At 37.2% G+C, this 25,704-nt stretch overlaps 8 protein-coding genes across 13 annotated transcripts; 4 read left to right on the top strand and 4 right to left on the bottom strand.

The window, feature by feature from the left end:
• The first annotated feature begins 1,021 nt into the window (after positions 1 to 1,021).
• On the top strand, positions 1,022 to 3,360 carry LOC148770365 (2-methylene-furan-3-one reductase-like). Its single transcript, XM_088818406.1, has 4 exons — positions 1,022 to 1,240; positions 1,523 to 1,846; positions 2,678 to 2,837; positions 2,950 to 3,360. The coding sequence occupies exons 1-4, from the start codon at positions 1,061 to 1,063 to the stop codon at positions 3,222 to 3,224; spliced, it is 939 nt and encodes a 312-aa protein (XP_088674532.1). The 5' UTR covers positions 1,022 to 1,060; the 3' UTR covers positions 3,225 to 3,360.
• A 500-nt stretch (positions 3,361 to 3,860) lies between these two features.
• LOC105974736 (2-methylene-furan-3-one reductase) lies at positions 3,861 to 5,533 on the top strand. Of its 2 annotated transcripts, none has more exons than XM_012999878.2 (4): positions 3,861 to 4,226; positions 4,338 to 4,661; positions 4,749 to 4,908; positions 5,090 to 5,533. In XM_012999878.2, the coding sequence occupies exons 1-4, from the start codon at positions 4,047 to 4,049 to the stop codon at positions 5,359 to 5,361; spliced, it is 936 nt and encodes a 311-aa protein (XP_012855332.2). In that variant the 5' UTR covers positions 3,861 to 4,046; the 3' UTR covers positions 5,362 to 5,533. The 2 variants fall into 2 exon arrangements, with proteins under 2 accessions (XP_012855332.2, XP_012855333.2); XM_012999879.2 differs by having other exon boundaries at positions 3,920 to 4,148.
• A 38-nt stretch (positions 5,534 to 5,571) lies between these two features.
• LOC105974737 (carbonic anhydrase 2) lies at positions 5,572 to 7,978 on the bottom strand. 3 transcript variants are annotated; one of them, XM_012999881.2, is made up of 10 exons: positions 7,774 to 7,978; positions 7,544 to 7,608; positions 7,225 to 7,286; positions 7,013 to 7,162; positions 6,770 to 6,818; positions 6,588 to 6,704; positions 6,426 to 6,479; positions 6,209 to 6,294; positions 5,918 to 6,023; positions 5,572 to 5,833 (listed from the first exon to the last, which is right to left on the bottom strand). In XM_012999881.2, exons 2-10 carry the CDS (start codon positions 7,601 to 7,603, stop codon positions 5,666 to 5,668), a joined length of 852 nt encoding a protein of 283 aa, XP_012855335.2. In that variant the 5' UTR covers positions 7,604 to 7,608; positions 7,774 to 7,978; the 3' UTR covers positions 5,572 to 5,665. The 3 variants fall into 3 exon arrangements, with proteins under 3 accessions (XP_012855335.2, XP_012855336.2, XP_012855337.2); XM_012999882.2 differs by having other exon boundaries at positions 7,544 to 7,634; positions 7,774 to 7,909; XM_012999883.2 differs by having other exon boundaries at positions 7,544 to 7,631; positions 7,774 to 7,905.
• A 2,102-nt stretch (positions 7,979 to 10,080) lies between these two features.
• On the top strand, positions 10,081 to 12,370 carry LOC105974704 (polygalacturonase 1 beta-like protein 2). Its single transcript, XM_012999840.2, has 2 exons — positions 10,081 to 10,238; positions 10,372 to 12,370. Exons 1-2 carry the CDS (start codon positions 10,188 to 10,190, stop codon positions 12,193 to 12,195), a joined length of 1,875 nt encoding a protein of 624 aa, XP_012855294.2. The 5' UTR covers positions 10,081 to 10,187; the 3' UTR covers positions 12,196 to 12,370.
• A 97-nt stretch (positions 12,371 to 12,467) lies between these two features.
• On the bottom strand, positions 12,468 to 15,612 carry LOC105974706 (putative cyclin-T1-1). Of its 3 annotated transcripts, none has more exons than XM_088818402.1 (7): positions 15,479 to 15,612; positions 14,816 to 15,021; positions 14,335 to 14,416; positions 13,823 to 13,954; positions 13,357 to 13,568; positions 13,106 to 13,260; positions 12,468 to 12,970 (listed from the first exon to the last, which is right to left on the bottom strand). In XM_088818402.1, exons 2-7 carry the CDS (start codon positions 15,010 to 15,012, stop codon positions 12,468 to 12,470), a joined length of 1,281 nt encoding a protein of 426 aa, XP_088674528.1. In that variant the 5' UTR covers positions 15,013 to 15,021; positions 15,479 to 15,612. The 3 variants fall into 3 exon arrangements, with proteins under 3 accessions (XP_088674528.1, XP_088674527.1, XP_088674529.1); XM_088818401.1 differs by having other exon boundaries at positions 13,052 to 13,260; positions 15,479 to 15,611; XM_088818403.1 differs by lacking the exon at positions 15,479 to 15,612 and having other exon boundaries at positions 13,052 to 13,260; positions 14,335 to 14,452; positions 14,816 to 14,953.
• A 549-nt stretch (positions 15,613 to 16,161) lies between these two features.
• On the bottom strand, positions 16,162 to 18,581 carry LOC105974838 (U-box domain-containing protein 19). The gene has a single exon (XM_012999999.2). It carries the CDS (start codon positions 18,461 to 18,463, stop codon positions 16,388 to 16,390), a length of 2,076 nt encoding a protein of 691 aa, XP_012855453.2. The 5' UTR covers positions 18,464 to 18,581; the 3' UTR covers positions 16,162 to 16,387.
• Positions 18,582 to 21,193: 2,612 nt separating this feature from the next.
• On the top strand, positions 21,194 to 22,779 carry XTH33 (xyloglucan:xyloglucosyl transferase 33). The gene is made up of 4 exons (XM_012999900.2): positions 21,194 to 21,472; positions 21,565 to 21,665; positions 21,777 to 21,985; positions 22,095 to 22,779. Exons 1-4 carry the CDS (start codon positions 21,244 to 21,246, stop codon positions 22,498 to 22,500), a joined length of 945 nt encoding a protein of 314 aa, XP_012855354.2. The 5' UTR covers positions 21,194 to 21,243; the 3' UTR covers positions 22,501 to 22,779.
• On the bottom strand, positions 22,566 to 25,670 carry LOC105974754 (benzaldehyde dehydrogenase, mitochondrial). Its single transcript, XM_012999899.2, has 9 exons — positions 25,375 to 25,670; positions 24,682 to 24,959; positions 24,435 to 24,588; positions 24,124 to 24,353; positions 23,915 to 24,004; positions 23,502 to 23,813; positions 23,274 to 23,411; positions 23,112 to 23,173; positions 22,566 to 23,024 (listed from the first exon to the last, which is right to left on the bottom strand). The coding sequence occupies exons 1-9, from the start codon at positions 25,433 to 25,435 to the stop codon at positions 22,751 to 22,753; spliced, it is 1,599 nt and encodes a 532-aa protein (XP_012855353.2). The 5' UTR covers positions 25,436 to 25,670; the 3' UTR covers positions 22,566 to 22,750.
• Between the last annotated feature and the right edge of the window lie 34 nt (positions 25,671 to 25,704).

Here is a 25,704-nt window from a genome sequence, read left to right as displayed (position 1 = left end):
AATGAATAAATTAATAATTGCTGCATATATATAAATTAATTAATAAAAGTTGATATATATGCAGTGGGTGTGGTTGAGTTTGGACCATGGTTTGGTAGTGTGGATTTTTCTGTTTGTTATATTTGTTGTCATATAAATAAATTAACTTAATGGTGTATAATGTGATATACACTGTTATTAAAATACTCATTTTCTTTCTCGGATGAAATTCAAGTTTTGTTCATGTAAATTGTCACATGTCAACTTATACTAAGATTATTTTTCAATCTAGGTGAAAATTATGTCATTTAATTGAAATAAAATTTTGAGCATGTTGATTTTATTTTTTTGGTAGATAACTTAAAGATATAAGGGGCTCTTAGATAAAAGCAACTCATCGGCTTCTCGTCACCACTCGTCACCTCCAGATGCCTCGTCTGCATATTAGTCTGCGTCGTAATATTCAACGCCGCCATCCGCTACATGTGAGCAACCCATTGCACAACATAACCCTTGATCTAATATTGTAGAGAGGGAGACAGAAGAAGAAAATAGAGTGCGAAGAGAGATTTTTCATATTGAGAAAAAAAAAAAAAAAAAACGGCAAGGAGAAGAGAATTGATAAATAAGGGTTAAGAAAATTATAAATCATTAAAGGTATATTGGTAGTTTGTTACTATTAATCAGCACTCTCGTATAATAGCTTGCAAACTGTACGAGAGAGACATAAACCACACTAGGCTAAAAATGTATAACAAATTCGATTTATGGACCGATGCCGAGAGAATTCGAATCATAGTTAATTGACAGATGCTCACTTGCTCCCAATCAGTATAAACAGGTGGGGGTAATGCTAATTTTCTCCACATGTAAAGGAAAAAATAAGTAATGTCCAGATACAATGAACGTTTAAAGTAAAATGGGAACATGAAAATCAGTTACGTAACAGAAAGGTGGCAAAGTTGGAAAAATGTACCATCACGCGCCTAGAACCCTCCACTTAATTTTTTCTTATCCTTTAAAACTCCCGCTATAAATAACTCGAAGAATCTAACTCAATTCTGTGCAAAAAAATAAAAAAATGAAGGCCTGGATTTACAGCGAGTACGGCGGTGTAGATGTGTTGAAGCTAAAGTCCGACGTTCCACCGCCGGAGCCGGCGGACGATCAGGTCTTAGTTAAGGTTGTCGCCGCCGCTCTCAACCCAATCGATTTCAAGAGAAGACTCGGCTTACTCAAGGCCATCGATTCACCTCTCCCGGTAAATTCAATTTTCCAATTTTAATTTTTTAGGGTAAATTACACCCACAGCCCTAAAGTATGATTAAATAACTTTAAGATCCTTGTAGTATTGATAATTACACTTAACCCCTAATGCGTTATTTCATTAGAGTTTCTAACTATGTTTCAGGGGTAAGTGTAATTATCTATACTACAAGGACCTTAAAGTTATTTTAGCATACATCATGGATGATGTGGATGTAATTTACCCCTTTTTTTATTTAATATTCTGACATTGTTGAATTTTTTATTTTGTTTGCAGATAGTTCCGGGGTATGACGTGGCAGGGGTGGTGGTGAAAGTGGGGGCGAAAGTGAAGGAGCTAAAAGTAGGAGATGAAGTGTACGGGGATATAATTGAGAAAGCAATCGATGGGCCGAAGCAGTACGGCACTTTAGCAGAGTACACAGTTGCAGAGGAGAAACTGTTGGCGTTGAAGCCGGAGAATCTTGATTTCCGACAGGCGGCGGCGCTTCCTCTTGCGGTGGAGACAGCCTATGAAGGTCTTGAAAGAGCTGGTTTTTCTGAGGGGAAATCTATTCTTGTTCTTGGTGGGGCCGGTGGCGTTGGATCTTTTGTTATTCAGGTGAAAACTGTCGCAAACATCCTCGTACTACTTACTGGTTTGATTAATTTATTAGGATATATAAACAATTGTGCAATATTCCCAATTCTTTATTCTTGCTAATCTTTATGTGGATTCGAGTTACTCTTGAGGCACATGTCGTTGGAATTGGGGTGGAAATCGGATGAATCGGATCCATTTTCGGAAAGTTTCAATTTTTGTTTCGGACGTGGAAAACTAATTCCGATTCCGTTCAAAACAAAATCAAAAATCAAAATTTCGAAAATTGGAATTGAAAAACTCGTTCAAAAATATGAAAAACTTTAGATCTGAATCGTCGGAATTTGGAAATTCCAATTATTTTGTCACCTATAATACAAAGGGCAAATTACGGCCATCCCCTTGAGGTATGGTCAAATTACGAAAAAAAATCTATCTTGTTTGGGTAATTACAGCCACCCACTCCTTTTAAATATTTTTACATAAAATTTATATAATTCGGTTATTTATCGAACCAAATCGTATATTCGGTTCGGTTTGGTAAACAATATGTAATGTTGGCGTACCGAAATTTCGGATCGGTTTTACCGATTTAACATCCCTAAATTTACCTCTAGAGGGGTATTTTCGTAAAATAATACATAGTTGAAGGGTGACTGTAATTATTCAAACAGGAGGGGTTTCGTAATTTGACCATAACTCATGGGATGGCCGTAATTTGCCCATAATACAAAATACATAATAATACTAATATTCCAAGGCATTTTATCGGAAAATAATCGAATTTAAAAAAAAATATATAATTTTCATCTTGAAGAATCTAAATAAAGAGATCTGGTGATGTATACACAGCTTGCAAAACACGTGTTTGGCGCCTCGAAAGTAGCAGCAACTTCGAGCACAACAAAATTGGAACTTCTTAAAAGCTTGGGGGCCGATTTAGCTATCGACTACACTAAGGACAACTTCGAAGACCTGCCCGACAAATTCGATCTTGTTTACGATGCTGTTGGTAAGATACATTCAACCGCCACATTGCTTTATATATTATACTACAAAATTAGTAATTAGTATTCGCTAACGACTATGATTTATTTATTTATTTTTATTTAATTTATGAACAGGGCAAACCGATAGGGCGGTTAAGGTGTTGAACGAAGGTGGTAGAGTAGTTACCGTTGCTGGTATCGGTCCTCCAATCGCTCAGCCGTCGTTTCATTTTGTGCTCACTTCGAACGGAGATTTCTTAAAGAAAATAAACCCGTATTTGGAGAGTGGAAAAGTGAAGCCGATAATCGATCCTAAGGGACCGTTTCCTTTCGATAAAGTTAAGGAAGCTTTCTCGTATCTCGAGACTAGTCGAGCTTCCGGGAAGGTGGTCATATACCCGATTCCTTAAAGAGTAACGAGTTATTTATTTCAGACAATGAGTATGGAATTATTACTTCTTTCAAGTATTTCTGTTCGTCACATGTATAAATAAATAAATAAATAAATAATAAAATAATTTCATATTATTATTTTGGGTAAATTACAAAATCACCCTGAACTTATGCTAAATAACAAAAAACACCCCAACTTGTTCGTAATAACCAAAACACCCTTTGATTAACTGTTGATCGAGTTTTTTAACAGAAAGTGTGTACACTCTATTACACATTCTGTTAAATAAGTGAAAAATAAAATAACTGGAATCAAAATAAATCCATGAAAAGTTCCTCTGCAAAGTGGTTGGTGTAAGACGGAAACAAACCTAAGGGAGTTTTTGGTATTTACAAATAGCTGGGGTATTTTTCGTTATTTAGCCTAAATTTAGGGGTTTTTTCATAATTTACCCTAATTTTCCTTTTTATCTTTTGAACAACTAAAGTATAGTACTATTAATGAAAAATAAGTAATGTCTAGATGCATTGAATGTGCAATCAAAAGTGGAAATAATTTAACTTATCCTAACAATCATCAACACACAAAATATTTAACGATTAAATACACTCTACCCCTTTAATTATGGGTAATTCAACAGTAACCCCAATTATTTAAATCAGGTGATGTAACGTCATTAAAAGAAGCTTTTGTGAATGGCGCTAATTTGCGGAGTCAATCCACCATTCTATAAATCGCTCGAAATGTGAAAGAATCATCTTTTACGTCAGTGCATCAACAATTCCTTGTACTGAAAAAAAAAAAAAAAAAAAAAAAAAGAAAAAAGAAAAAAGAAAAAATGAAGGCGTGGCGTTACAGCGAGTACGGCGGCGTTGAGGTGTTGAAACTGGAATCCGACGTTCCATTGCCGGAGCCGGCGGACGATCAGGTCCTGATTAAGGTCTTCGCCGCCGCTCTTAACCCTATCGATTACAAGAGGAGGCTAGGGTTTTTCAAGTCCATCGATTCGCCTCTTCCTGTAATTAATTAATCAATCAATTAATTAATTAATCTTCACATTTTCATGTAATTAGTTTAATTAATTTGGATCCCTGAATTAATGATGTTTCCTGTTTTGGGGATTTTCCAGATATTTCCGGGGTATGACGTGGCAGGGGTGGTGGTTAAAGTAGGGGGTGAAGTGAAGCAGCTGAAAGTAGGAGATGAAGTGTACGGAGATATAATTGAGAAAGCATTTGATGGGCCGAAACAAATCGGTACATTAGCAGAGTACACGGTTGCAGACGCGAAACTATTGGCGTTAAAGCCGAAGAATCTCGATTTCGGACAAGCCGCGTCGATTCCCATGGCGATTGAGACGGCCTACGAAGGTCTCGAAAGGGCTCGTTTTTCCGATGGGAAATCCATTCTTGTTCTTGGTGGTGCCGGTGGCGTTGGATCCTTCGTTATTCAGGTGGAAACTAGTTGCAAACATCCTAGTACAAACAAACAATTATTAACATGTACTCGTATTTATTACCGTGTTTGGTGATGGATGCAGCTTGCGAAGCACGTGTTTGGTGCTTCGAAAGTTGCTGCAACTTCAAGCACGGCGAAATTGGAACTTCTTGAAAAGTTGGGCGCCGATTTAGCTATCGACTACACTAAGGAAAACTTTGAAGACCTGCCTGAGAAATTTGATGTAGTTTATGATGCTGTTGGTAAGTAATGCATTTTTTTAGCACAAAAACCACTAAACGGTGAGTTTTTAGGGGTTGTTTGCTAAAGAAAATAACATGGGGTGTTTTTTTGACAACTAGAGAAAATACAGGGGTGTCGAATGCAATAAAACCCTAACTATTAACCCGAGATTTTTGTTTTTTTTGGTTTGACTATGAATAGGGCAAAATGATAGGGCAGTGAAGGCGGTGAAGGAAAGTGGTAGTGTAGTATCCATTATCCCGGGCCCGCCCGTTGACCGGCCCGCTTTCCATTTTGTGCTGACTTCAAGCGGAGAGTATTTAAAGAAGTTGAATCCGTATTTGGAGAGTGGAAAAGTGAAGCCATTGATCGATCCTAAGGGACAGTTTCCTTTCGATAAGGTTAAGGAAGCTTTCTCGTATCTCGAGACTAATCGAGCTTCCGGGAAGGTCGTCGTATATCCGATTCCTTAAAAACTGCTAAAACTGAAACCGCAAGTGTTTGTCTCGTGGAGTGTTTTTTGGCGAATAAATGTCGAATTTCTTCTTTTAAGTAGTTGTTTTCAAGTATTTTGTTGTCATATGTGAAGTGGTTTTCGGGTGTTGCATTTTCTATGGTTAAATTGTTCGAGAGTTAATAGCGAAATCCCGTATTAGCGAAAATTCGATAAAGTCGCGTAAAAGTAAGCTTCGTAACCATGGTATATTTAAAAGTAATTAGCTTCGTAACCATAGTCTTACAATATACGCACGGGAAAAAAACGTAGTACCTCAAAACTCACTTCCAAAGAAAAGAGGATGTCTTAGAGTTCAAATCCCAAAGCTCGAACGAACCCTTGACAAAATCGTAATGCGCTCCTTTCAATAAAAGCGTTTTCTTCTTCACAACAGCTTCGTTCACAAACGGATAGCTTAACAAGTTTGCCAGTGATATATTTACAGCTTCCTATTTCGGACAACAAATGTTCGAACAAAATGCCAATTAATTTTCAGGCATAAAAAAAGAAATTTAAATTAAATTAGTTTTTACCTTCTCGAGATGGGTGCATTGATCATCGAAAGATAAATGGCTCGATTGCTTTTGTACCGTTGCTTTAGCAGCCTTGCAAATGCTCACCCAACCTTCGATGAAATCACTGCTTATAATTTGGGGATCAGTCGATTTGTGAATGTTTCGATTTAATAAAATAAATAAATAAATTACACCGTAATTAGCGTAAACTGCATATAATCGAACCATAATGCAATTAGTTTATGCCAGATTAATTTTGTTATTCAGAATATTTTCTAAAATAACTCAACTGCACAGAATTATACGAACCTTCGAGTGGCGCCATCATCGGGAACTGACATTAGGTTTCTAATGCCAGCACAACAGCTATGTCCGATAACCAATATATTTTCCACCTTTTTTTTTCGTAATCGCAAATTCATAAACAAAAACGAAAAGGGTGAGATAACGCGTCAATTTTTTCAAAAATATTAATATGACATATCGTAATTTAATTTGACTTATATAGCAAAGGGGCTGCTGCTACCTTAAGCTCTAGTAATGCAAATTCAATGGCAGCTCCGACTCCGGAATATTTATTCTGCAAATACACAAAAATAAATTGCTCATATATAATGAATTTGAATTTATAAACTTAAAAAATATATACTAATAAAATAAAATAAAAGGATTAAATTAAATGATATACCTGATCAAATGATGGAACCATGTTGGCTACATTTCGGACCACAAAGGCCTCCCCGGGTTGGAAATTCAGCACGTGCGACGGGCATACTCGTGAATCCGAACACGCGAAAACCAAGAACTGCACGTAAATATTTAATTAATAACCGTCGATTATAAGAAAAAATATATTCTCAATTAAAATACCTTGGGTGTTTGGCCTTGAGCAAGCTTCCAATACAAAGCAATTTGCTTCCTAACAGTTCAAATATTAGAATTCTATTTATTTTTTATTTTTTAAATAAAATAACAAAAAATGTCCTTAGTAGACAATAAATTAAATTTAATACAAAAAAATAGAAATGTTAAGGTACCAACTTCACTGCACAAGGTACAAACCCTAATGCTTGTTTTTTATATGTAAATTCCATAATTAAGAAAAGTACTTACTCGTATTTCTCTTTCTTGAAGTGGTCGAACCCGGTTTGGATCCTCTTAACCGGGTCAGGCTCAACGGCCCCAATTTCAGCTGGCCCGGCCAACTCCGCCGTCAACCGCCTCACCTTTGCGGCGGCGATCGACTTCAGCTCGTCTTTCTCACTGCAATCCCGAAAATTTTAATTTCATTGTACAAATTAATATAAAAAAATGAAATTAAATACCTAAGAAGCTTCTCCAGGCCTTCAATGGCTTCCTCGTACGTGTCCTTTTTCATTTCCTGTGTCTGAAAAAATCCCAAACAATTTAATTTCCAATAATTGATGAATAAATTTAGCCGAAAGCTAAACAATTTGGACCAAAAACAAAGGCCCAGTTGAAATGGGCTACACTGCTTCAACAAATTAAAGTAAGCCCCTTTTTCTTTTTCAGTTTTCACTTTTCAGAACCCTACATTTACAAAAATGAATTTGAAAAAAAAAAAAAAAAAAAAAAAAAAAAAAAAAGGGGAATAATTAAGTTAACAAAGATAAAAGAAATTACCACGTGTTCGCCGATGCAGCATATCTTCATGCACATGCACTTCATCAATTTTCCAGCCATAACTCCTGGCTCAAATTAAATACCAACACTACTGAGAAAATTAATTGCAAAATTTAAAAAAAAAAATTAACAGGAAATTGTAATATAATTATATAAACGTCACCATGTGACGAAAAAGTTTAAATAAATACAAATTCGATTTTGGTACAGTAGTTGTTAGTACTACGTACCTTTAGATAAGAAAACCAATGGTGGTTGTTCTTGAGAGAGAAAATATGGAGATTTAGAGAGAGAAAATAAAATACGGAGGGATATGCGAAGAGAATATCTGTTTTTTTTTTTTTTTTTTTTGTTTAATAGGAGTTTTTATCGTGTTAGGATTTTGAATTCCCGAACTTAATTACTTATTACCCAGATAAACTTCTTCTTTTAATTACTTACAATAAATAAATAAATAAATAATAATAATAAATTATACTTTTAATTTAAATAGAGACAAAATGAAAAGATAAAAAGAATGGGGAGATGTGGATGAAAAATTTAAAGGATAGCAAAAGTGATGGGCAAAGAATAACTTCTACGGTCACTATTTATTTGTTTACGAGAATATATAAAAACAACCTTTTATATAGTTTTTAAGCCACAAAATTAACTGTCTGAATTATATTCCACACACACACACACACAGAAACAGACAAAGAAACTGATGAATTTTAATATTACTTCATTATATATAGTGAATGAATGAATACCTGTTTTGCATTAGACACAAAATCATAGAAATTATGACATTAGTGGCAATTAGTGAAATGCAGTTGACAATAAGCTGGTTGTACCTCTCGTATAGGGGGTTGTACTCAGTGGCGTATCTAGTGTAGTCCTAGGGTGTGCAACTGCACACCCTTGATTTTGAAAAAATAATATTCCCTATATATTTATATATTATGTAACTGTAAATGTAAAATTTGCTGAATAGGTGTTAGTAGCTGAACTGGTAAAGTTCTACCTACAAATTCAAAGAGGTGCAGAGTTCGAGACTTTGAAAAGCCCCTCTATTTATATATATATATTACAATTATTTTGTAAATTTACAACTATGTGGGTATTCTTTTATATTTTAAAAAGTCAAAATCTGCTAATGAAATACACATTTTGTCACTTGCAACTTTAATATGCTTACCACTCCTTAAATATTTTCACCAATTTTATGTCTATATATTTCCTAAATTAGCCCAAAATTTGTAAAATAATCCCTTTAAATTTGAAAATATTACATATTTTTATTATTTAATGTGTATAGTATTAAAAAAAAAAATTCGGGGGCGCTGCCCCCGAACCCCCGTAAACTTTTACCTTTTTTACTATATTTAATTCCGAACACCCTTGGCAAAAATGCTGGATTCGCCACTGGTTGTACTTGTACATATAAGTGGGATTTGTTGGCCAATTAGACAAATTTCTATCTACTTCGTGATCAAAATTCGACAAATTCAGGTCGAACAATACCTGCAAAATCTCAAACAAAAATCGACCAAATGAAGGTAACACGTAAACAATTAATCAAGATTCCATGCTCAACATACATATTTCCTAGTAATTATCCTAATTTTGTATAAGTTATATTAGGGGAGGGTATTGTTGTAATTTGTGGTCTTCATCTAAGAAAAAGTAGGAAAAAAATGTGATCTTTAACTAATACAGTAGAACCTCGATAAATTAATACCCGATAAATTAATAATCTCGCTTAAATAATAAATTTTCCCGGTCCCGACTCGGGGACAACGTGCTAAATTAATAATTCGCTAAATTTATAAGATAATACACATTCGAAAAATTTAAGAAGCCCCATATAATATATAAATTAATAATGAATAAAAATAATTCTTAAATTAGATGGTATAGTACATATTTTATAGATCTATGAAAGCTTAATACAGTATAATTAATTGTTGTTTGTTTCTTGTTGAAGTTCAAATTACCATCAATCTCGTCCCTCACTTTTCTTAACATGATTAGAACTTTCGGTATAGTTTTGTCATAACTCAACATAAAAAAAAAATTGTTCTATATCATTGCGGCTTTAAGAGCTTCCGTTCGTGAAACGGGCTCTATAATGCATTGAACTAATGGTACACTGAATAATATACACGTAAAAAAATAAAAAAATGTATTTATTGAAAATAATAATAAAAGTAATTTCATAAATTAATAATTTATTAATTAATGTATAAATTAATAATTATTAATTTATTGATAAGTTAATATTTCGCTAAATTAATGAAATTTTGATGGTCCCAACAGTATTAATTTATAGAGGTTTAACTGTAGTTAGTAAAGTGAGAAAATATTGGTATTCAAAATAGCCCACCACTAAAACTAATCGTTTCCGAATTGAAGCACAAAATCAAGTGTAACAACAAAAGTGTGACAAGATCAGAAATTACTAATACTCCATAACATAAAGTGTGATACCTAAAATTGGATAGAAAATCCGCCATCTTTCCAACAACAACTTACCCTAATTTTCAAAAGATCACACAACTTAACCCTAATATCTACCCTTTATATAAACACAAACACCCAACTCTTACCAAAGAACCAATCCACCAACTTTCTCACTCCTCTCTTTCTCTCTCTAAAAACAATGCTCCTCCTCCTCCTCTTCGCCACCTTGCACTATGCTCCATCTTTTAACGTTAGCCCTTTATCAATAATAAGTCTTTAATTTTGTTCCTATTTTCTTGTCTTGTATTAATCTCTTCTTGTGTTTTCTGTATATACTAATGCGTGTGTGTGTGTGTGTTTTTGGTCTACGTGAATGCATGCAGGTGGCGTTGGGCGTCGCCGGAGAAAACCCGTTCACTCCGAAGGCCTATCTGATCCGTTACTGGAACAAACAAATCTCCAACAACTTCCCCAAACCGTCGTTCTTGTTTGACAAAGCTTCGCCGCTAACCGCCGCCCAATCCGCGGCCTTTTACAAACTAGCCGCCACCGATCGCAGCTCCCTCTCCGCCAATCTCTCCGATTTCTGCACCAAAGCCAATCTCCTCTGCTTCCCCGATTTATCTCCAAGCCTCGAAAAACACAACGACAACGTCAACTTCACCTCGTACCTCCTCGACGGCCAGAATTTCACCAACTACGGCACCGGCAGGCTCGGCGGAGCTGACTCTTTCAAGAACTACTCCGACGGAGGCAACGTCGTCACCAACAACTTCCGCCGCTACAGCCGCGACTCCACCGCCCACACCGACAAGTTTGCCGCCTACGCCACCGACACAAACGTGCCGGACGAGAGCTTCAAAGGCTATGGCACTACTGCCGCCGGCGGCGACGGGCAGTTCACTAGCTACAACGACGAATCAAACGTCCCAAACCTCAACTTCGCCGCCTACTCCGACAACAGCAACGGTCGGAAACAAACATTCGCCGAGTACGCTGGCAACGCAAACCACGGCGACCAGAAATTCACCAGCTATGGCAAAAACGGCAACGGCGCCGCCAATGGCTTCACCAACTACGGCAAGGGTTCTAATGTTATGGCCTCGAGTTTCGAGAATTACGGAGAAACGGCAAACGGGGGCCACCACACTTTCACCTCGTACGGTGACGATACGAATGTCCCCGAAAATACTTTCAGGAATTACGGACCAGAGGAAAACGGTGCGGTCGTGAGTTTCAAGAGTTACAGAAATGATTCCAATACCGGACAAGACAATTTCCAATCCTACGGCAAGAAATCCAACGCCGCCGAGTTGGGTTTCGAGAATTACGGCCAGTCCTTCAATGACGGCAGCTCGAAATTTACCGGTTACGGCGAACATGCAATGGGCCAAGCCGTTGACTTTAAGGTTTATGGTCAAGGCACCACTTTCAAACAATACGCCAAAAAAGGCGTCACGTTTGCCAGCTACACCAACGAGAGCTCCCCCGCCGTAAAGGCTTCATTGGCAGCCAGGGGTAAAAAAGTAAATAAATGGGTGGTGGAGCCGGGGAAGTTCTTTAGGGAGTCAATGTTGAAGAGTGGTATTGTCATGCCTATGCCAGACATTCGCGACAAATTGCCCAAAAGGTCGTTTCTACCCCGGGCAATTATTTCCAAATTACCCTTTTCGACCTCCAAAATCCGTGAAATGGAAAAGATTTTCCATGCTGCCCAAGATTCCAGCATGGCTAATATACTAACAAATACACTAAACGAGTGCGAGAGAAAACCAAGCCCCCACGAGACGAAGAGGTGCGTGGCATCGATCGAGGACATGATCGACTTTTTGACTTCCGTCCTAGGGCGGAACGTGGTGGTCCACACAACAGAGAATACCCGAGGGTCAAATGGTAATATCACAATAGGGAAAGTCAAAGGGGTCAACGGTGGAAAAGTCACCAAGTCAGTCTCGTGTCATCAGAGCCTATTCCCTTACATGCTCTACTATTGCCACTCGGTTCCAAAAGTCCGGGTCTACGAAGCGGTTATTCTGGATCCGAAATCCAGGGCCAAAATTAATAACGGTGTTGCCATTTGTCATTTGGACACCTCATCTTGGAGCCCGGGTCATGGAGCATTTATTGCATTGGGTTCAGGACCCGGGAAGATTGAGGTTTGCCACTGGATCTTTGAGAACGATATGACTTGGACAATAGCAGATTAACGGGTTCGGGTAGGAGCCCCGTTTCGTGCGATAGTAGTAAAATAAAAAGAGGGAAAAATAATTGGTGGGACACTAGAAATCTACATCCTCCATTTCAACTGAGACTAATATTGAAATCTATAGTGTATGTATGAATTTGGTAATATTGAAAGTTATATACATGAATTGATCAATATATCTAATCTTTGTATATGAACAGAAAATCATCGTACCCGGAATCTTCTTGATTTCCAACAATAGGTCAAAAACCGATTTGAAATAGCCATGTCTTCCTATGAATCGGACCGTTGATTTCCTTCCCCTGGCACATCCAACGAACCACCTGGCTTACTCTTGTCTGTGCTTGATGTGGGTGAAAAACATTCCATAGCAGATGGTCCCACTTCTCCTTCTTCCAAGTCATCTTCACACGAGTACGACTTTTGCTTTGTTTCGTGTTCAATCATTTCGCTCTGACCAGGCAATTCAATATCCTCTAGTAATCTCTCGATCTCATCCGTGGGGTCCACTTTATGAGGTCTGCCCCCTCTAAGAGCTTTTGTCCGTCTGAAGGCCGCTCTTAGCCTCTCCACGTCAAGCTTCTTGCAAGCAGCATCTCGAGTCAACTGCGCAACTGTACCGTCCTTACTGGAGGGAATTTCACCATCCTTCACTTGTATTGTATCTCGTGTTTGTTCTTCATTAGCAAGCTCTACCAAAGGTGGTCCACTCTCACTAGCCTTGGATTTGGGCGCTCTTTCTTGTTTGTATAACTCTAACATTTGCTTGGTAATCTCTGCAATGCAAAATCCGTTCAGTTAAAAGAACAAAATGATCGTTAAATATCATATTATGTAACATGCAAAACATTTTTCACCGTTTTTTTTTTTTCGAAACATTTTTTTTCCTCCAAGGAAGGCAAGGCACCAACCCGCTGATTGCTGTCGGGTGACATGAAATTCCTTCCACCAGACCTTTTTCAACTCAGACGGAACTTCCTCTCCGGAAATATTGGCGGCGGCAAATAAGATAGCACTTACGGCAATTTGGTGGGGCTTAAATTGCAAGCATAGAGATGTTTGAAACCTGCAGAGGCTTCTTGGGTCAGAAAGCAAGAAAAGGTAGAATGGCTATGAATAAGAACTTAAACTAAAACAATGATTACAGTATACTATTACTTACTGATCATTGACGAAATTCCATGCACCTTGATAGACTGTTTGAGCAACCTCATATTTTTTAATTGCCTGAACAAGGGGTTTATATGGATGTTGTACATTGAGATCAAAATCAAGTGTTGTAAGAACAACCCTTTCTGCTAGAAAAATTATTTTTTCTAGTTTTTTACATTCCTCCCAGTGCAATAATATAAATTCAGATTCCTCGGATGATACCTGGGCAGAGAATAGACCATCAAATAACAAGTACTTGAGAGGCATAAATTTTAATGCACCACTCATAAAATCGATTACAAGTACTTGAGAGGCATTTCTTTTGATGCACCACTCATATATAGAAAAATCAAACTTTGTAGAGGCTTGAATGCTTTACAAGTTTTTCAGCTATAGCCAACGGACATCCATAAAAAAGGAATAGAAGGTCAATAATCAATAAGAAAAAAAAAGGAATTGGGCTCAAGCAGTAGTACCCTCTGCCCCCTGCTGAGTGGCACAGCTTCACTTCTATGTCGAAGTTTATAAGCCGAAAGAACGAACTTAGTTACAGGATAACATATTTCTTCAGCCTTACCGGCAAGAAACATACATGCAATGGCAATGATCTGCATCAAAATAGGTAAACAAGTCAAATACAAGAATTTCAATCATGAGTCATTAAAAAGGATGGAAAGAAAAGAATATTTATCAATCTAACATTGTCTATCTCAGCTGTACTAATCAATCAACCACTCAGAATTTGTTATTACGAGTATAGTATATGGCCCTTCTTGGTTACAAAACACCAAATAATTGTTTGAATGGAGAGAGTTTAATAAACATCATGACAAACTGAGCATGTTTTTATATTGCAGACAGACAGCCAAAGGACAACAAATTCTGTTAAGTATGCAATCTTGTCCTTATCAACAGAAGCAACTTATCAAAACATTTCTATCAACTAACGTAGATAGTCGATAGTAAAGAGAAACAAAAGTTAACTCACCCCAGCATTGTTTTTCTTGTGGGACTGGCGAAGAAAGAAGCGTTGGAAGTATAGAATTGCTGTCCCAATCGTAAACTGAGGCCTGCCGATGAAGCATCTAGCATATTACTTAGATAAACTGCAAAAGAAACTAATTTATAATTTTGATGGCAAAATAGAAAAGCTGTTGGATGACAGAAGAACTATAGCAGAACACAGTACAAAGAAATCATCACAGACGTACAAATAGTACTTCTATCAGAAAGTGTCTCCATAAAGGAAAGCTATTATCGTTCAATACTTATCATTACAGCATAAACAAAGTATAAACCAACGAATAAACCAAGAGCTGATATTTAGATTCTACGGATCGAAATAAATATAAGCACCGCAATCCATGAATAGATCTTGTATTTTCAAGAATCGGTAACCAAAGAGGAGTGTTCTCAGAAGAAATTTTAAACTATTAAAAAAACATGCAAATTCAAGAAAAGGAACTTACACTGTTAGCAGCTTGCCCAAATCTTTTAAGTAATTTGAATGAGACCAGCGTAGAAAAGTCTCGTTCTCCAAACTAACACCATCTTGTCTAGAAGGGGAATTTTCTTTGATTTCCTTCCTAGAGAAATACCAACCCCCACCACCTTCTTCTCGCTTTTTCTGAGAAACCGTAAGGGTTCGACGATGGGAGGAATCCATTCTCAACTCCTATCAAATATTTTCAAAGAAAACCTTCATTCACTGATTTCCTGACTGCAAACTAAACATAATAGCAAATTGAAAAAGAGGGGAAACAAGATTCCTGGTTAAATTGTCAAGTTAATTTAAAAACCAGAGAAATCGAACTAATGATTTATCAATTCAATGGAATTATACAAACAAGCATCGCCGCCTAAATTTCAAATACATAACTAGCCGTTGTGTGAATTACGCATTTCTCTGTTGAGAATAATCAAAACTGATAATCTACAGACGTTCCTTCGATATTGTACGAATTATTACGAATTCAAATTCAATACAAAAGAAGCTGATCGCCAAAAAGAAAAATCAGAAAGAAAAATCCGAAATGCAGAAATCTTCACTTTCCAACTCCACATGCACAACAACATAAAATTAGGGCAATTTCAGTTCGAACGATAAATGCTACTGAGAAAGAGAATCTTACAACACGGAACTGATCTCCGGCGCCGTCTATAGGGCGGCGCAACCGACGGCTGGGTAGCTTGCGGCGTAATCACGTCGAAGGGGTTTTTGTGAGGGCTGAAGAGAAACGAACTTTGGGCTCGATATTTTTGTTTTTGGGGGTTTATATAATTACTCGTATATTCTGAATTATAATAATAATTTTAATTCTTTTCTGAATTTTTCTGATTATAAGTAAATAAAAATTTTAATTGTCCGATTAAATGACAAAAACATTATCCCTACATACTTATGTATACGGGAACTCCAACTTTTTAACGTATTCGTGTTTCGCACACATTTCATATCCAGCCCTTGAGGACATCCGTCGGATCTTATGGATCATTTTGCAATTTATGAAAAGTTAGAAACATGTTCGGGTAGCAAATTTCAAAATGTAGTTGTTGTTTCTCTAATTAATTAGATAATTTAATAATTAATTGCAAACCGATAATTAACCATAGTATTAACTTGAATATATTTTTATAGAAATATATATAATAAAAAAATTATATATGTTGATATAGCATATTCATAAATATCCCTATACTTTTAATAATTATATTTTTCCCCCAAAATTCTCGCATCTCAATTTTCAAGACATGCCATTTTCCCGTGTCCGTTTTGTTATATAATTCGAGATTTTTAAATTAATTAAATAAAAAATAACTATAATACAAACAATTATTGTACACTGCCTCGTCACTAAAAAAACAGAGGCACCTCGGTGACCAGCTCATATAAAAATCGAGCTTTTCTGTCACAATAAATAAATAAATAAATAAATAAATAAACAATCATATACGTATTTTTATACACATTTAGTATTAGTATACGCTTGTTAAATAAATAATTAAAAGAATTAAAGTGTGGTAATACCAAAAAAATTCGATTACCACACACGAACGAATTGTTCTTGACCAATAGCAGCCGAAGAAGACGAAAATCTGCTCTTCTCGTTGAAAGCGTGCAAAATCCCGATCAGCGAACCGGCTTTCTTGCTGGACCGGGTCGACCCGTCAGCCAGCAATGAATACAGCGCCGCCATTAACGGCGAGTTCCTCACTAGAAGACGGACCACGTCAGCGCCGCCGTTAACGCACAGTGACAGCAACAGAGAAACACAGTATTCTCCGGCCGCCCTCGATTTCGACGCGCTCGTAATAATATCCAAAATCACCGGCAAAACCCCGGCGCTCAAAACCGCCATTGCTCCGTCGAGTTTCTCGGCGAGTGTAGCCAAAACCGCTAACGAATCTGTAACAAGGTCATCTTCCCTTTCAACGGAATATTCCGAAAGAATATTCTTTACCAAAAATGGGACTAATCCAGCTGATAGTACCCTCCAATGATTCTCCGGGTGCATAAGTAGGCCCAAAATCGCCGCCAACGCGTTCTTTTTCCCGCTGACCGTTCTGCCCCTGAGTAACCCCATTAGGCCAGGGACAGTATCGGTAATTCGGCCGATTTTTTTCCGATAGTCTTCGACCGAAGCGAGGTAGAACAATGCACCCGCTGCGTGCTGGCGGGCTTCGATTTTGAGGCCGTTGTTTAGTGTATCGACTATTCGGGCCAATCCTCCGTTTTCGACTATGACCTTTTTGCCCTTGGAGTGTTTTGAGAGGTTCAATAGTCCCGCCATTGCGTTTTCCTGCGACGCTGGATTGACTGAAATCAGTTGACTCAATAGAGGTGGGATCGCGTCCGCTTCGACCAAACAAGATCTATTAAAAACGCTTGTTTTGGTGAGCAGACGGATCTCGTATGAGGCTTTGTTCCGTTCGTCGCTCGTTCCGGAAAGAAGCATGAAAACAAGAAAATTCGCCAGCTGCTTCATCGCCTGCTCGGCTGCTAAACTACTAATTACGACCCCACACGACTTTGTAATAGTTAAGTCGTGCGCGGCAAATGCGGTTCCTTTTCCGCGACAATAAAACTGCTTTATGAGCCGCTTTAGAGCGAGATTCGGAACCAGATCCACACATACTAGCTTCTCCCCGGTTATCGGGCACGTCCGGTTTCCCGATCCGAACCATTTCGATATCGAAGATCGGTCGTATGTGTGGCCGGTCGAGATTGTAACCGGATCAGCCATGATTTCCAGTGTAATTGGACACCGGAAATCATCGCTTTTCAAACATGTGGCGATCGTCTGATCGCTACCTGCAAACTGTTGTTGCACAACAATATTGTCGTTAGTGTCGACGAAAACAGTGCACCTGCAGAAGATCAAGAAAGCCTTTAGACTAGCGAGAAATTGGACATCCCTTTTCTGAGAAGTCTCGTACTCTCGCTCGGTTTCGCCTTCCAATAATTTGACCTCGTCATTGCACTCGTTCCAAGTTGCGATTCCCAAGTAGCCGAGAACCCTTTTCAGATCATTTGATTGGGGAGCGATTCCCCATTCAAATTGATCGATGACCCGAAGAACCGTTCTGACGGCTCTTCGGTCATCCTTTCCCACATCGAATTTCGCTCTTAGTGCTTGTTTCTTTACCAAGTCCACCAATTCTTGTACTTCATCATCACCACCACCACCAACAAGATCAAGAACATCCAAAGCAATCGCGGTAGCTCTCATAAGCTCGCGAAAATGAGCCGACGCCTTCTCGGATTTCATCAGCATCCAGAGACGGGCGTCGGCTCTCGAGCAGTCTTCCAGAAGGAAGAGAACCTTCTGGAAGACGAAATGAAGCTCCGACAAGCAGAGGAAAGTGGAGGGTTCGGATGTTAATGTTGGATTCGTGTTTCGGATCTCTTCGAGAAAAACGAGGAGGGTTTCGATCAGTTTGATCGAAACCGTTGCGTTCTTCTTGTTTGTGAAGAAGGTTTTGGATTTGAAGGAACATATTGAGTGGGCTAATTTGATGAGAGAAGTGAGGAGAGTAGAGAGAGAAACCGATTCGCACGGGCGAATCGCCGGTAAATGCAAAATCCGGCGAGTGAACTCGTTTGATTTACTTATCATTGAACGAGGAATTAAATATCAAGAAAAAAAGAAACAGAAGAAAACAAAGAGGTAGATCTATGTAATGACTTTTTTGAACTTTGGAAACTTTGTTGTGTGTGGAAGTGTGTGTCTGGTTTTTTCCTTTTTAATTTTATTGTGGCGGTTGGCTGTATATATAGTTGGCGGTTGGGTAGTGTAGCTAGGGACACGTGTTGGCATGTGGTGGGTTGACTGAAATCTAGTGGTAGTAAATGGCCTTAGATATGGCCTATGGGGGGTGTTTATGGGATTTTGAAAAGTGGGCTTCCTGGAAATCCGGTGCTGGCTAATCAGATATTGACACGTAATGCGACTATTATGGAGTGAACTCGTGGACCTGCAGCCGACATGCATTATTATTATTTATTATTATTATTATTCGTTTTATTTTACGCTGCAATCTAACCGTGTGATCTAAGGCAGCATATGGATTTTTTTATTTTTTTATTCTTCTTCTTCTTAGTACATTATTATATGGCTTAAATTAACGTCAATTCATTACATATATTATTAATTAACCAAAGAAAATAATGATTAACGAGCTTGTAATCAATATATAATCAAATGCATAAGGTAATGAAGACGAGTGGATGATTAATTTAATCGGGTTTTTTTTATTGCCAATTATTGCTAAATTCATTGGGTTTTAGTATGTTTTGTGACAACGACGTGTGTATTTATTTAATATATATATATATATATATTTTAATAATTTTGAAATTAGAAGGAACATATTTTACTACGAAGTGCGGTATTCTTGTCATCGGGCTTAGTAACGGGCCCAGGTCCTGCAAATTATCTTTAACTCGGGCTCAAAGAAGTGGGCCCATATTTGCCTAATATATACTGTCATTTTACTGATTAGTTGTGTTGAAGGCCCAATAAATGGCCCAATAGATCACTACACCTTATTCTGAATAGGTGTCGTTTTTCATATTTGCACAAATCTTAAGAAACTCAATAAATATATCATGATTTTAAGAAAATATGTATTGTTAGACAAAAATATCCTTGTTAACTAATTAATGCAGATGGAATGCTGGGGGAGTTAATAAGGGCATAATTGATAAATATGTAATTGATGTAGTATCTGAATTCTACGGTGAAAAAAGATAATATATGGAAGAAAAAAAACCTTATTCAAAAGTGACAGATCATATTAAAAGGAAGACCACATTTTCCCGTTCATAAGTTTGCGTTTATTTACTTTTACCGTAAACCATAAAGTTTTAATTTAAAATCGAAAAATGAAATTTAAAACTCCTTATAAAGAAATTCAAAAATTGCAAAAAAGAGCCTTCTTTAGACATGAAAATGACACGAGGGGTTTTAGAGGGAAAGCCTAAAAGCGCGTTTGTTTTGTATTATTGCACTCAATTATATATAGAAACAGAAACAAAAATAAAATAAATAAATAAAATAAAATAAAAATAAAAATAAAAATAGTTTCTTGCACAAAATTGGCCCATTTTGGCAGCGGGTCATGAGACATGAAACCAAATAACAGCTGTTTGGAAACAGACAAATGGAGGTTGAAATGATTAGCCAATAAAAGCCATTTAAGAGATTTTCGGCGGTCCATTTCACCCAACCATGGTTAATTTGACACGTATTAAATACAAGGCTAAATTACAGCGACCCCTGATGTACGGTCAAATTATGAAAATATCCCTCTTGTTTGGATAATTACATCTACTCCTCAATTAAGAATCTTCTTACACATCCACCCTCATGGTGTTAAATTCAACATAATTATCTAGATTCCGTGGAATGTGCTCCAGTTTGTAGTCGTTTTGTGAAAAAATACAGTTTCTGATGCACCACAATCTGGTATATATACAAGCCAAAAGACACATTTTATGATCATCTTGCTTCAAAATATGGAGTTCGAATGGGATAAAACGGGTACAAAAGTGACAATATTCCATATAATCAACAAGATTCCACTAAATTTGAAACTGCAAGGGTGTAAGTGTAAGAAAATTTATAGTTGAGGTTGGTTGTTGTAATTACTCAAACATGAGGGGGGTTTTGTAATTTTACCATACCTCAGGAGTGGTTGTAATTTACCCTAAATACAAATATATTATTTCGTCTGATTGGGACCAATTTAGCAAACTTGAGTCGAGCTTCCTGAAAATAGGCACAATGAATAATACAGATAAGAGCCTAGACGAATTGGTTGGGCTGAAGGCTCAAGAAGCATTATATGTAGGCTGGGAAGTTTGTTAGAGGAAGGAAGTCGCTGAGCTTGCTCATCCAAAAAGGAGGTCGATCATCGCAACATATGTTCGTATAAATTGGAGACTCGAGTTGAGAAGTTGAAGCCAAAGGAAGCGTTATGACGAAGGACGAAGTTATTAGGAAATTAGATTACACGCGTGGATGTGTGTAAAATCATATATATATATATATATATATATATATATATATATATATATATATATATATATATGGATCTATACAGATATACGATATGGTATAACTCGATGAACAAGTCCGAATTTCTAACATGGACTAATCAAGAAATAGGGACAACATGGCCCACCAAACATGTCATAACTCAATCAACGCACATGAACTTGTAACTAGTGTCCAAGGATTCTTGTTAACACTTGATAAATCAAATGGGATTTCTTGGAAAATATTACAGCCAGCTTGCAACAACTAAGCAAGAATTCAACTAACCTTATTGCAACATAGTTAGGTATAAATATAAGCAAATTAAATAGCTCCATAACATTTATACTTCAAAAAACATGGCAATTTTCCACTGCAGATTTTTCTTCACAAGTCTCTTCATTTTCTGCAAGATAGTCAATGTATACTCGAGCGGCCCGGTTTATACGCCTCCAGATGTCGAACGATTGACCGATCGTTTTAATCAAGTATCGGTTAATAAAAGTTACGACGTTTTCTTTGGAGGGTCTAATATTCACGTGCCGAATAATGGGACCAATGCTGATCTAAGTTTGGACAAATCCTCAGGTAATAATATTAACGTCACACGGGAAAAAAGAAAACGGTATTGTAAGAAGCATCTTCTCGATTTTTGATTGATGTGTTTTTTGATATTATAGGATCGGGATTGGTGTCGAAGAACAAATACTACTACGGATTCTTCAACGCTGCTCTAAAACTGCCGGCCGGTTTTACATCAGGAGTTGTGGTGGCATACTATGTAATTCTTTTATGTCTTGAGAAAACAATACATGTAATGAAAATCAAGAAATGCCATTTTGTGGTGAATTTCTGATCTTTTTTCCCACTTTTTTTTTTATTTTTTCGACAGTTATCGAATGCAAATGCTTTCCCTCACAACCATGACGAAATAGATATCGAACTTTTGGGTCACGAAAAAAGAAAGGAGTGGGTCCTACAAACGAACATATACGGAAACGGAAGTGTAAGCACCGGTCGAGAAGAGAAATTCTACCTATGGTTCGATCCCACGCAAGCTTTCCACAACTACAGCATCCTCTGGAACAATCATCATATTGTGTAATAAAAATCGCTTTTATCGTGCATTTCTTGTTTTTTTTTTTCTTTCAATCTTCTTACATTCTTAAACTACTAATTGTTATTAATAAAATTAAAAAAAAATTGACAGGTTCTTGGTGGACAACATACCTGTAAGAGAAGTGGTTCACAGTAACGCAATCGCCTCGGTTTATCCATCAAAGGCAATGTCGGTTTACGCCACAATCTGGGATGGATCCGAATGGGCAACTCGTGGAGGAAAATACCCCGTTAATTACAATTTTGCCCCTTTTATCGTATCCATGAGAGGAATCGAAATGGAGGGGTGTGTAGTAAACCAGAAGGAAATAACGGCCACCTCGTGTTTAAGGGGTACCCCTTCGAGCTTAGACCCTGTCGACGGAGAACAGTTCGCAAAGTTATCGAGCCAAGAGATTGCAGGATTGGATTGGGCTAGAAGGAAGCACATGTTTTACTCGTATTGCCAAGATAAGTCCCGATACAAAGTTCTGCCTCGAGAATGCAATTCCAGTTAGTCGAATTTTTTGAATTCTTGATTCTTTACTATTGAATTTTAGACAACATATATATACAAAGGAAGTGCATAATCAAGTCAAGAAAGTCTTTTATTTCGATAGTCTCCGAACTCTAGCATCGATAATTATTCAAAAGGACGAAAAAATTACACTGGTAACGAAACAGGGTAAAGATCCTTTTTTTTCTTCGTCGTCATCTGATTCGTTGCTATTTCAGCAGAATTTATTAATTGAAAAGTGTTTCGAGATTTCACAGCCATGCGGGATCTTTGAGAGCAGTAACTACAGCCTTGACTTGCAAGTAATTCTTCAAGCTGTACTCACCCTTTTCTCTTCCGATTCCGCTCATTTTATATCCACCGAAAGGAATCGCAGCATCGAAAGTATCAAAGCAGTTAATCCACACAGTCCCGGCCCTCAAAGCCCGTGTCAATGTATTTGCAGTGTCGAGATTCTGAGTGAATACTCCCGCTGCTAGTCCAAACGGGCTATTGTTTGCTCTTCGAATCACTTCACCGAGTTCCCTATAATATTTTTTTTAAATACAAAGTTAAGCATTATAATTCAAATATTTCACAATCAAGAAAATATATATACATTATGTAACGTACTTAAACTTCAAAACGGTTTGAACTGGGCCGAAGATTTCATCCTTTGCGATCAGCATATCATCCTAGAAACGAGTATGCCGTAAAAAACATCATTAAAGATAGGATTTTTATTTAAAGACATAATTTTTTATTAAAACAAAAACACTTTTATGAAGATTGTACCTTGACATTAGAGAAAACAGTGGGTTGAATATAATAACCCTTCGTCCCAAATCGATCACCACCAGCTTCAAGGGTAGCTCCCGATTCCACACCGGATCTAATGTACTTCAAAATCTTCTTAAATTGCTCTCCATCGATCTAATGTTGGCATTTTTTTTGTAATATTAAGGTTTATACTTTATACTAATTAATGATCACATGTCGAATGCTAAAAAGAAGTTTTACTACCTGAGGGCCTTGTTCCATGCCCGCCTTAAACGGGTCGCCCACGGCCCGTTTCAAGGCCCGTTCCTTTGCTTTCTCAACGAACTCATCGTAGACTTTCTCGTGCACAAATGTCCTTGAGCCAGCACAGCAGCATTGCCCCTGGTTGAAGAACAGAGCAAAGTGTGCCAGCTCAACAGCTTTGTCCACGTCAGCATCCTCGCAAACAATAAAAGGCGATTTTCCACCGAGTTCTAATGTAACCGTCTTTAGATTGCTTTTCGCAGCCAACTCAAGAACTAGTTTACCAGTTTCCGTCGAACCAGTGAAAGCAAGCTGAAAATGCAAAAAAAAAAAATAAAAAAAAAATATTAACCGTATTTAACAAAAAAAAACCCATAAAATCGTTTTCCACGATTAAATTCATGATTTTTTACCTTGTCCACATCCATATGGCTGCAAAGAGCAGCGCCAGCTGTCGGCCCGAATCCAGAAACAACATTCAGAACACCATCAGGTAGTCCAGCCTATTTAATTTTGTTTATCAACATTAGAATAAAAAAATAAAAATCGATAAATTCTATTGCAATTCAAACTTATATATAAAAACGACACTACTAAATTTTTTTTTTTAAAAAACCATTACCTCGTGTAATAGCTTCGATACAAAGAGTGCAGACAAAGGCGTCTGCTCTGCAGTTTTAAGAACAACGGTGTTGCCACACGCCAAAGCGGGCCCCACTTTCCAAGCAAACATCAAGAGAGGAAAATTCCACGGTATAATTTGTCCGGCCACTCCGATTGGCTCGTGCAAAGTTTGAACGTGATGTGGGCCATCCCCTCGTATAGTTAGGCCATGAATCTTATCTGCCCAACCTACATACATCGAAATTGTTCAATAAGTAATAAAGTATTTAAAAATAATTTTTAAAAATGCATGTTTAAAAAAAAACCTACCACCGTAGTAACGAAATAATCGAGCTAACATAGGCACTTCGATTTTTGCAGACTGTTCAAACGGCTTCCCATTATCCCAAGTCTCGAGTGCAGCAATTTCATCGTTGTGCTTTTCGATCAAATCAGCGAACCGAAACATAATCTTGGATCTCTCCTGCACATATATATTAATTAAACAAAATTAATTAGATAGTAATAAAAAAAATAATCGAAGAATGAGATTAGCAAAAGGGCTATCTATTATTACGTAAGCAGTCATTTTAGGCCACGGCCCTTCATCGAACGCCTTGCGTGCGGAAGCTACTGCGCGATTAACATCTTCTAAATCGCCTTCGGAAACATGAGCGATCACTTCCCCACTTCTTGGATCCAATGTTGGGAAAGTTTTGCCGGATGCAGCTTCGACAAATTGCCCGTTGATTAGAAGTTTATCGTACTGTACAGTGACAGGTGGCTTTATCGGATTATCGAGAGATGCGGATTTGCTGTAGTGGTATATTCCTCTGCCCAGATAAGATTGTTTTCCTAAAACAAATCAATTATTGTTTAGTTTAATCCACTCATTGTAAAAAAAAAAAAATTAAGAATCTAATAGCCAAAAAAAAAAAACCAGCTGATCAGTAATTCAGTATACATGAAGAACTAAATTGATTAGTCATGATGAAAGAGAAAACTGTACGGATTTAAGGATTATATATATATCAACTTTTCTACACCAAGATCACAAAATTCCAGAAAATAAAATAAATAAATAAATTAAAGAAGATCAGAAAAGTTTTAGATCAAACACTTTTCTGAGGTCCTAATTTCATGCACGATACAAAACCAGAGATGCCCTCTTAATTAATTAATCTCAATTGTAACCAAAAAGAAGAAAGATTAAGATGTAAGAATAAAAATAAAAATAAAAATCCAATCTTTGGCTAACGTAAGCATGTACCTCGGTGAGAAAGGAAGGGAAGGGAGGCAGAGAGAAGAGATGAGATTCTGCGAGCCGCCATTGATGGTTGGAAAACAGAGCAAATGATATAGCAGATACTTCACCAGTTTTGTGTTCTTGATTTACTTTTTATTTATTGTGTAATAATAATAATGTTGGTATTTATAACCAAAGATTTGGTTGGGAAATAAATGTGTAATAATTTGAGAAGAACATAAAATGGATAATAATTAAGGTGGCACAGGCACTTGACAGGTTCCAAATGTTTAATTGCCAGAAAATTCCCACTTCAAATCACATTAATGTAGATAAACGTTACATTTAGTGTGG

The sequence above is a fragment of the Erythranthe guttata genome, chromosome 5, assembly GCF_056151865.1.
Source record: "Erythranthe guttata isolate IM_541 chromosome 5, IM_541, whole genome shotgun sequence".
Classification (NCBI taxonomy): Eukaryota; Viridiplantae; Streptophyta; class Magnoliopsida; order Lamiales; family Phrymaceae; genus Erythranthe; species Erythranthe guttata.
The sequence above is the reverse complement of the archived record's forward strand: the minus strand, read 5'-3'. Positions and strand labels throughout refer to the sequence as shown.